This window comes from Phyllostomus hastatus, unplaced genomic scaffold, assembly GCF_019186645.2.
Source record: "Phyllostomus hastatus isolate PE091 unplaced genomic scaffold, TTU_PhHast_1.1 phas_scaffold_177, whole genome shotgun sequence".
Lineage (NCBI taxonomy): Eukaryota > Metazoa > Chordata > Mammalia > Chiroptera > Phyllostomidae > Phyllostomus > Phyllostomus hastatus.
The window spans coordinates 39,112-49,780 of NW_025334012.1; the positions used below are offsets into that span (position 1 = coordinate 39,112).

Sequence of the window (10,669 nt, forward strand, 5' to 3'; positions counted from 1 at the left end):
AGAATTCTTCCTCCTGCAATACAATGATCATTCTCAAAGACCAATAAGAAGAATTTCTACCTCTTTAAAGATTTTCAAGGAACAAAAAGGGAAGTTGTAGTTTTGGCCTCAAAATACTACCTGTGGTTATTCAACTAAAGGAAACAAATCAATGTGTATTCTGCATGACATTTAAAAAATGAACAAATAAAACTTATGACTAATGGAATTGTCCAACAGTGGAGAAAAGAATAAATGTGCATTAATGCCTGTAATAGATTACTATACAGTTATTTATACTAAGAACACAAAACAAATAATGATTGACTACCTATTAAATTATCAATAAAACATGCAAGGTGTTTTAAATACCTTGAAGATAATGAAGATAATTTAACATTATCTTCACAAACACATGAGAGGCAGGTAATATTATTATAACTTTGCAGACATGGACACAGGATGAAGAGATTAAGACATTTTCACTTGGCCATAATGCTAGTTTATATTTTTGGACAGAAACTCAGAATTATGGTTCCCAAATCTAAACATTTTTAACTATAGTGTTGAGTCTTCATTTGGAAAGTTATAATTACAAATATTTGGAAATTTAAAAGCAGTGAAAATATGTGTGACAGAGTCTTTTTAAATTAAAATTGTTGGGGTGATGTTGATTAATAAGAGTATATAAGTTCCAAGTGTTTTCTTAACAGAGAAATGTCAGTGTGCACATGAAAGTAGAGTATGTTGTCAGACCCTGATTCACAAATGCCATCCTCCCTGGGGATTGTTTCTGCAGCTGAATCTGGAAAAATATAACATGTGCATGGAACATATTGTGCAACCAGAATTTAAGAGGTGGAAACAGGCAAACACAAATGACAAGAACATGTCCAAAAAGCAAAGTACACAGGAACTATCTGATGATGGTTTCATTAGCAAAGCTAGAACAATTGGAGCAAGAAAAATGATGGTAGTATTGGATAACAATGCCAAAGAACAAAATCATCCTCAGCTAGTACACATTGGTCAAACCAGCTAACTCAATGAACACAAACACAGAAAAGAATGAAAAACTCTTCTTTACAGAATCATTTCAGTGAAAATACATGGGGCTCAGTCCAGGTAGCTCAGTTGGTGAGAGTGTCATCCTGACAGGCCAATACTGCAGGTTCAATGCCTGGTCAGGACACATACAGGAATCAACAAATGAATGCATACGTAAGTGGGACAACAAGCCAATGATGGTGTGCATGTATCTCTCCTTTCCTCTCTCCAAAATCAATAAATTAAAAAAAAAATAAAAATAAATGAAAGAAAAGATATTGAAAAAGTAAGGGAATGAATCTCACTTGCTCCAGATATTTTTATGACTCTCTACCTCACTTTTACCAATGTGACCCTACCACTGCAGATGCTCCTGAAAAATAACTGTTGTTAGGATACCAAGTTCAGCTGACTTTAGGCACCTTCTCCATTTTGTTTTTCTCTGCAGCTCTTACCTCCGTTGACATTACAGTTACCCTTCCCCTCCTTAGAACAACACTCTTCCTGCTCAAACAGCACAGCCCCTTCTACAAGACATACCCTCTGTCTGAATGAACACTTCCTCCCATACACTATACCTAATGATTCACTTTTCTCTCCTGGAAATATTTGTCTAACTGTCAACTTTTATTTATCCTTACCGAAGGACATCTTTAATATCATTTTTATTGTTATTCTATTACAGTTGTCCCAGTTTTTCCCCCTTTGCCCTCCTCTTCTCATCCCAACTCACACTCCCATAGTCAATGCTCCACATTGTTTTCCATGTCCATGGGCCATTCATACATGTTCTTTGTCTAGTCCCTGCCTCTTCTTTACACCATTATCTCCCCCCGCCCCACTCCCCTCAGTTCACTTTCAGTCTGCCCCGTGTTCCCACGGCTGCAGTTCTATTTTGTTCATTACTTTATTATTCATTAGATTCCTCTTATAGGTGAGATATTATGGTATTTGTCTTTCCCTGACTGGCTGATTTCACTTAGCATAATGCTCTCCAGTTTCATCCATGCTGTTTGTTGCAGAAGGTAAAATCAGTTTCAAGGTCTGGCTCCTGCCCACCACTTCGCTTCTGAAGGTTTTCCATACAGAGCTGAGTCACTTTTGCCAGACTGAAACAAACTGGTCCCCTACAGGAAACAGACATAAACTACACAGAGGAAGAAATATAAGCATATTTTAAAATATATTGATGTTAAGCAATGCATTTGCACACAACACACAAACAAAACCTCAAAGGCTTTTCTTTATAGGGAAGTCACATTGTGTATCCTTGATGCCAGAGATTAGATGAAGTTTGAGAAAGCAGCCTTACTCTTTCAAGCTACTGGTTAAGTGATTAAAAAGAAATTCAAAGGTCAATTGATTTGTTTACATAAGTTTTATTTTACAAATGGTCCCTTTAGCAATTATTATGTACCAGTTGCCTAAATTTTCTATGACTATCTGCTGATTTTTCCTCTAACAGTCACAGAGTTGTTAAATAACTTTATGGTCACTTGATCAGTCAGTATCAAAGCTAAGATTAGAATCCAGTGAACTCTTCCACGACAACTGGGGTCTTAACTGGTATGCTAAAGTATCTTTCAAGATCACAGGTATTCTTCTGTAGAATTATCTAGTTTACACGTGAGCTCTCTTTTTTCTAGGATTTCTATCAATCCTACATTATTTTACATGGAAGAATATGACTGTAGGATTGAAAAACTTGAGATTTGCCCCTAAGGATGTTGCCAGTCCTCTTAATTCTAGCAGGTCTTTTTAACTGGGCCACATTCTATCCCTTTCATGTTGTAAGGAGCAAATTCACCTCTTGATGCACACAGCTTCTGAAGTGTTACCACATCTCAAAACACCACCTCTGAAAAACATCCTCAGATATCAACAATTACCTCTGTAAAGAAAATGATGAAAATGAACACAAACCAAATATGTCATGAAAAATGCCATGACTATGACTTTATTATCCTTCTTTTTGTTTCTTTAGAAGGGTCAGGAACAATATTATGGGTTCATTGGTCATGCAAGTGAACTCATGTATGCTGACACCATCTATTCTGGATGAGGAAGACAAGAAAAGAAAGATATCAAAAAGTAATTATAGCATGCCAACTGAGTTCCTACTTGCTGGATTCACAGATTATCCTCCTCTGAATCACTTTATTCTTGGTATTTCTCATAATATACACACTAACCGTGGTGGGAAATACAGGCTTAATAATCCTAGTTAACATCACTTCAAGCCTACAAACCCCCATGTATTATTTCCTCAGCAACTTGTCTTTCTTAGATATCAGCTACTCCACAGCAATCACTCCTAAAATGCTTGTGAATTTCTTTACATCCAGGAGAACCATCTCTCCCTATGGCTCTGCACTACAGATGTTTCTCTTTGGTTGTTTTGCTGATGGTGAGTGCCTCATCCTGGCAGCAATGGCATACGACCGCTATGCAGCCATCTGTAAGCCACTGAGCTATTGTACACTTATGTCCAGGAGAATCTGTGCCTGCTTCATTGTGCTTGTGTACTTCAGCAGAAGTGTGACTTCAGTGGTGCACGTCTGCCTCATGTTCACACTGCCATTTTGTGGCTCCAATGTTGTCAACCATTTTTTTTCGGTGACATCCCACCTCTCCTGGCTTCATCATGCGCAGACACCCATGTCAATAAGCTTCTGCTCTTTGTCTTGTGTGGCTTCATCCAGACTAGCACTTTCGTGGTCATATCCACCTCCTTTGTTTGTATCCTCATCACTGTTTTGAGCATCAAGCCCTCATTCTCCACCTGTGCTTCCCATCTCATGGCAGTCACCTTATTCTATGGATCAGTCCTGTTCACCTACTTACCTCCTGCCACCAGCTACTCCCTAAACAGTGATAAGATAGTGGCAGTGTTTTATATGGTTGTTTTCCCCATGTTCAACCCAATCATCTACAGTTTCAGAAACAAGGATGTAAACAATGCCCTCAAACAAGCAATTAGAATGAAAGTGGATTTTCAGGTGAATGAGAGCTTAAGTCACTGAACAAACTTTAAGCCATGGCCTGTTCTTCCAGTTTCATTATCGGAACTGTGCAGATGTGTCAACTATTTTGAATTTATCTCCAACAATAAAAATACCTTTCCAACCTCACTCTTTTTAAATGTTTTTGTCCTCTCTCATGTGCCCTCTGCATTTATTCTATTCTGAAACATTCCTGAACTAAAATAAATAATAGTCTTTACTCTCCAGTTAGCTTTGCACATTGATTTATCATACTATTCTTTATCATGTTGTATGGAATGTATATGGTGACTTGTCTGTCAATGTGCTCATATTAAAAGTTCCTTGGCAGCAAGGGATATATATTGGTTCACTTTTCAATAACTATATAACACCTGGTATATAGATTATTTTGAATTATTCTTTTAATTTTAGTGTAATCAATGTTTAAAAAACTTTGAAGAGAATAATGTCAAATGAGCTGACTTCTAATCATTCTTCTATTGAGTAGGGGAACTTAAGTTTGTATAAGGAAGAACATCAGCTTTTTTAATAGGGACCTATTTAATGTAAGAGTTCCTTTTCTTTTTCCAAGATAAGTTATTTTAAAATAAGCAAACCACAATGTGTTTGAAAACCATAAGTTGTTATGAGTTTATCTAACTTTGAACCTGTAGAAGCAGCACACTTGACATTTTGGGCCAATACTTCTTTCTTGGGGGTGCAGGTATAGTGAGGAGAAGCCCATCCTGTACATTTTAGGGTGCTTAGCACTACCCTTGTCTCTCCTCAGTAGCTGCCTGTAGCAATCCACCTACTTATGACAACCAAAATGTATCAAAATGTTGCCAAATGTCTATTTAGAAGGAAAATTTTTCTTGGGATGGAATCATCCATCTTGCTCAGCACTGTTTCTTTGACCATTAGGCAAATACAAACATTAGAGGGAAGTCACTGCCTGAACATAAGTGAAAATAATAATTTGGGAAGAACATCTCATATGTGATTTATTCATTTTGTTCTGCATTATCACCCCAATTTCTATTTATTTCTAAGATCTACTCTGACAGTATCCATAAACAGAGGCAATTAATACATAATTTTAATAAAACAAATATAAAATTAAAGTTGAATATATGTTTTACAAAATAAGCCACACTTGAGAAGAAGTTAGAATAAAGCAGGATATTTATGACAATTGCATGTCATGAGATTTACTTTTCTGCTTATATGAGGAGACAGGTTGCTGAGAAGCTGTATTATGTTTCACTCATAAAAATAATACACAAACTTAAAATACTAAAACTGGTGTTTCCTTGCCCTGGCTGGTGTAGCTGAGTGGATGAGCTTGAGCTGTGAACCAAAGGGTTGCTGATTCGATGCCCAATCAGGGCATATACCTGGGCTGTAGGCCACGTCCCCAGTGGTGGCCACATGAGCGGCAACCACACATTGATGTTTCCCTTACTCTCTTTCTCCTTTCCTTCCCCTCTCTTTGAAAATAAATAAATAAAACCTTTTTTAATAATAAAATAAAACTGGCATTTTCTTTACAAAATTATGTGCATTTAGTTGAGGTCATGAATAAAGTCTATGGGATAACTCTGTACGTTTATTTCATTGACATTGAGCATTGCGGGTGGGGCAATGAGTGAATCAAATGAGTTGAATAATGCCCATTTTTCTAGTGTGATCAGACAATTAATCTGCAGATCATATTTAAAGAATATTTATCTTCAAAGGAATACATTTATCATTTTTTGCTCAGAAATAAAACCACTTTTTGACACAGATGAGACAATATTTGCCACATTGATGGCATAAAGAGGAAGATAGGAAGGAAGTATTAATTGAGAATCCAACTTTTTTTGGCTGCAAACACTGTTAAGTGTGCTGGAGAAGTCTCTCCATAACTTATGACTGATACTTTGCTATTAGTTCTAATGAAGTTTTTTCTCTTATGATTTGGTAATATATTTTATTTTGTATCTAAAGACATGTTCATGTTTTATCAGTATCTTCACCACCATATAATAATGTCATAATTCTTTACATTTTGTACAATATTCGTATTGACCCAAGATTTCACACTTTATTTATCTGCCTACATTAGAACATATTCTACTATTATGCTAAAATACCTAAGACATGTTAATGAATTAAGAGCAGAACTACACAAAACCATCTACAACACTTTCCAAACACACAGATGTTTATATTATTTGTATGATTCAAGAGAGCTAAATATAAAATTATGTAAAAAGCTAGTACACTTATGTGAAATATATGCAAAATTTCCACACTGTCCACAGATCCAGGACGCTTGTTGAATGATTCGACAGAGGGAGAACAGACATTTTATATAAATTCTCCCAAAGGAGAGCATACAGTTCCATTAATTCTATGTGTGTGTATAATCATTGCACTTTAACATGAATGATTGTTAAATTATTCAGGGCATGATGTCATGCATGATTTATGTGAATTTTACAGTGAATCAGTGAGGTAGCCACAGCATGCATGACTGTCCCCACTTTAAAACAAAGAACCCAGCTTCACTCATTTCATCATCAGAACATCCAAACACTTGTCTGAGCAACATGCATGGGATTGGAACACATTTCTTTAATTCTTGCAATGACATTTAGTCTCTGTATTGTGCTTTACCCAAGATGTTTGACTTTTAGGAAGCATGTTCATTTTTAAAATTGTTTGATTTCTAAAAAGGGTACATTTTATTCAAGGGAAAGCAGAGGCATCTACTGAATAACTATTGAGAGCACCTGCTACTCTGATTAGCCCCAGTCCCAAGACACCTGAGAAGATGCTAATGATCCAACCTGTGGACATCTGAGATTCCATCTACACCAAGAGACACAGGTTGTGTCACCAAAAGAAAAGAAAGCACACATAAAAATCTCTGCCCTCAGTGATAAGCCCTTTAAAGAATCATGGTAATGTGGTGTTCTCTAGACACTCTGCTTACTCTTGCCTTTTCTGAGTTGTGAGTATGTTTAAGAGGTGATAATGTGGGTCTATTTTGGTTTTTGATATTTCGTGTTATCTCCACACTGCAAAAGTTTCTTGCCAGCTATTATGATTTCCAAAAAGCCATAAAATTTCCTAACCTGTGTTTTATTTTTCTTTCATATGTTCTTATTTTGTGAAAAGGGCAAAATCTTTCCATAATATCTCTATTTAATATTTGTGTATCTGAGAATGTCTACATTTTATGTATTTAAGAGTTGGTTTATATAGAGTCTAAAGCTACATGTATATTTATCGCAAATTTTGGATATTCTTTGCAAAATGGGATATCTGAGAACTGTAATGAATTTTGGCATATCACAAGGAAAATGATTTCATTCCGATCTTATATGATCATAATTTTTGGAAACCTTTTACATCTAGTTTTATTTTCTGATTCCACTAGTGATATTGGAAGAATTATTTTCAATCCCCGGACTGTCACTATGCCTGCCCTATTGGCAGAAAACGTGGGTGTGTACACAGACACACGATTCACTGAGCACAAGACTATTTTTGCCACAACAAGGTGTTAGTTCTTCCCACTGCAAGTCTGGTGGGCTTGAGTAAAATAGTCCTCAAATCAGCATGCTTTGTTTTTCAGTCAGACTATCTAAGCTATGTAGTTTTGGGTTTTTCAGTATGTCAAAGTTGTTGTTGATAGTGGGTATTTAAATATTTTATCTGTGATGACTGTTTGTTAAATTTTCTGTTTGTAATTAGTTTTTTCATCTCATGGAAAATTTTAGTCTGAAACCATTCAGTATGCATTATTTTACATTAGTATACATTATTTTAAAGTATAAATTTATGTACTTATAAATTTACATACATATAGCATACTTCATATAACAATCAGTTATATATTTATTTTTATATAATACTCTAAAATAACATGAGCAATAGTATGAACAGTGAAGGATATATAATATATATTAAATAAATTCATTTATAAATATTATGTTAACATAACAATATTTTGTGGCCAAACTGCATGAGACCGTAAGAAAATTCAAGTTGGGTCAATGACTATGCACCTACAGTGTAGCAAGATCATTATACTGAAAACCGTTAGCTCTGTTGATAGGCATTTGCTTTGGTTCAGTTTTTACTACAATGATAAATGCTGTACACTTTATGGTTTCTCTCACCAACGTCTTTATCAGCAACTGTGTCCTTGATCACTCATTATTCTATATTTTCAAATGCCTTTTTGGAGTCATAAATCAAAAATAAACGAGTATAAATGAATTTCACATGTTTTAAATAAATAACTTTTTTCATCATGGCATTTCAAGATATTCATCTGACAGTTGGAAAAACTGCATTTGAGCATACTCTTACACTATTAAAATGTGATTCAGGTATCTGTTTCCCTAAGAGAATTCTCATGCTTACCAGTATTCTAAAGCAGCCTTTATTTTATCAGGAAAATTTCGTTGAGGAGTATCAAAGCCCAACATTTAGTGACAGAAGGAATTTGTGTTCTAGCTGTAATTCTAACTGCATAAGGGAAAATTATACCTTGATCCTTGGTAACGCTTTTCTGTATTTATAGTTTTCTATATGAGCTTGATAGATAAATCTGTTACTAGAAATCGTACTACCAACTTTTTGAACTTATGCTTGTTTATCATGTGTCCTTTATCATGTGCTGTTGTTGAGTCTTGTCCATCGACATCATGTGAGTTCACATACATTATGTGAAATCTTTGGTAGTTAAATTGACAAGAATCCCAACTTTTTTCTTTTTTCTCTAAATGATCAATGGGAAAATTATATGAACTCTGTTGTGTTACTTTTTTAATGACTTGTTGTAGAGAAGCAAAATATACAGCAGGTCAAGGGCAGAATTATATTGGAACTCAATCTTGCCTAGTTCTAATATCCTCCCATGATGTGGTGTTCCCACTACCTTAAGTAGCCTTGGAGAAGAAAAAGTGTGTCATTAAGAATCACACAAATTTCCCTTCACCTCCATTTTTTTTTAATTGAGCTTATTTCTAGGTTCTGTATTTTTACATTCTGGTTATATTACACAGGCTTCTTTATGGCATTAAAATGTTTCATTAAAAAGCAAAAAAAAATTCTTGCCACTTTCAATAAGTTATTCCCTCTTTTTTTGGATACCGTTAAATTTGGATTTGTTGTGCTTCCTAAATCAACCCATCTATAATAGAAACAGGATTATATATAAATAATACATATATACTAAAATCTCAGTTTGTGAGGGGTAAGCTTATATACTTATAGAATAAATATTTTGGCTTTGATTTAAAAATACCCTGAAGACAACATCCCAAACTCACCCAAATCCTGACCTCAGTGGACTTCCATTTCCATGAGAGCACAACTCATACACCTTTCTTGAGGTGTCTAATACCTAACATAGTTCTTTGCATAAAAAGCATGGTTGTTATTTTAAGCCACTAATTTTTGATGACTATTTATAGTAGTAATACGAAATTTATACACTATATCGTAGAGTATCTACCATTTCTTACTATTTACCATCCCATTCTTGACTCTTCTTCAAAGTACTTATCATCATTGTGGGCAGAATATCAAAAAGCTTCTGTTTTCTTAATAAAATATAAGCTCTTTGAAAGCATTACATTCTTTTCATTCACGACTTCATGTCTAGCAAACATAACATTTATTGGCACAGATTACTAATTTATATATTTGACAGGAACTATGAAGGTATGCATTAATAAATTTATTACTATTTAACCATAAATATTGTTGCATTAGTATTCTGTCATATCAAAAACCAAGTGAAACTTAGTTGAAGCCTACCTTTTTGAAAGCAGAACATATCTGATATAGTTATGTCATGAGAGAGATAATTTTGTTACCTCATAGTAACACTTTGCCTCTCTTCATTTGGTTTCTGGGTTTGTTGTTTTAATACTGAAGAAAACCAAAGATGTGAGAGTGAAGTAATGCAAATAGCAAAAGGAATAATTTTTGAGTTAAATCACACTGCTATGTTTTGATTGGCCTTAATAGTAAATAGCAAATAAAAAGGATGTTCTAGCCCTTTTTCCTGTCTCAACTCTTTAGAGAGCACAGTCATTCATCTTACAAGCAGAAGGTGATGCAAAAAAAGTTTTGATGATTGAGATTTGTAAAGGAGGGGGTTGGATACTGTGAAAATGGGTTTCATAAGTAAACTGGGTGTGAAAAATAGGAAGAGTTCAGGCACAGGAAAACAAAAATATTGCTGTCACAGAATGTCATTCAGTTTGTAGTTCATTTCATCAGAGGACTTGTAATTACCATACAATGAGTCAGAGGCCTGGCCCAAGGCATATCTGAGTGTGAATATCAGTTTCAAACATTAATACTTTCATGATCTAAGAATTTCTTTATCCCAATTTCATGTTGTGCAAACTGAGAAATGAGGTATAAAATAATTCTAGTGGCAGTGGGGTTAATTATTATAGATGGGTTATCTAGTACACATAAAGTCCACTGCTAAAAGTTAATTTCTTCTCTTCCTCTAACTACAGGCTAAACCCAAATGCTCCTTGATAGTATGGATACTGGATCATGGAGGAAATCATCATTTCTTTTTCATCTTAGTGATACTATTTTGTTCTGCAACTAAAGAGCTGAATAAACCTGCAAGC

At 34.8% G+C, this 10,669-nt stretch overlaps 1 protein-coding gene across 1 annotated transcript; it reads left to right on the forward strand.

The window, feature by feature from the left end:
- The first annotated feature begins 3,044 nt into the window (after window positions 1-3,044).
- Window positions 3,045-4,049, forward strand: LOC123831412 (olfactory receptor 5AS1-like). Its single transcript, XM_045858295.1, is given in 3 exon segments — window positions 3,045-3,175; window positions 3,177-3,642; window positions 3,645-4,049. Coding segments are annotated over 3 exon segments (1,002 nt in total).
- Window positions 4,050-10,669: the final 6,620 nt, after the last annotated feature.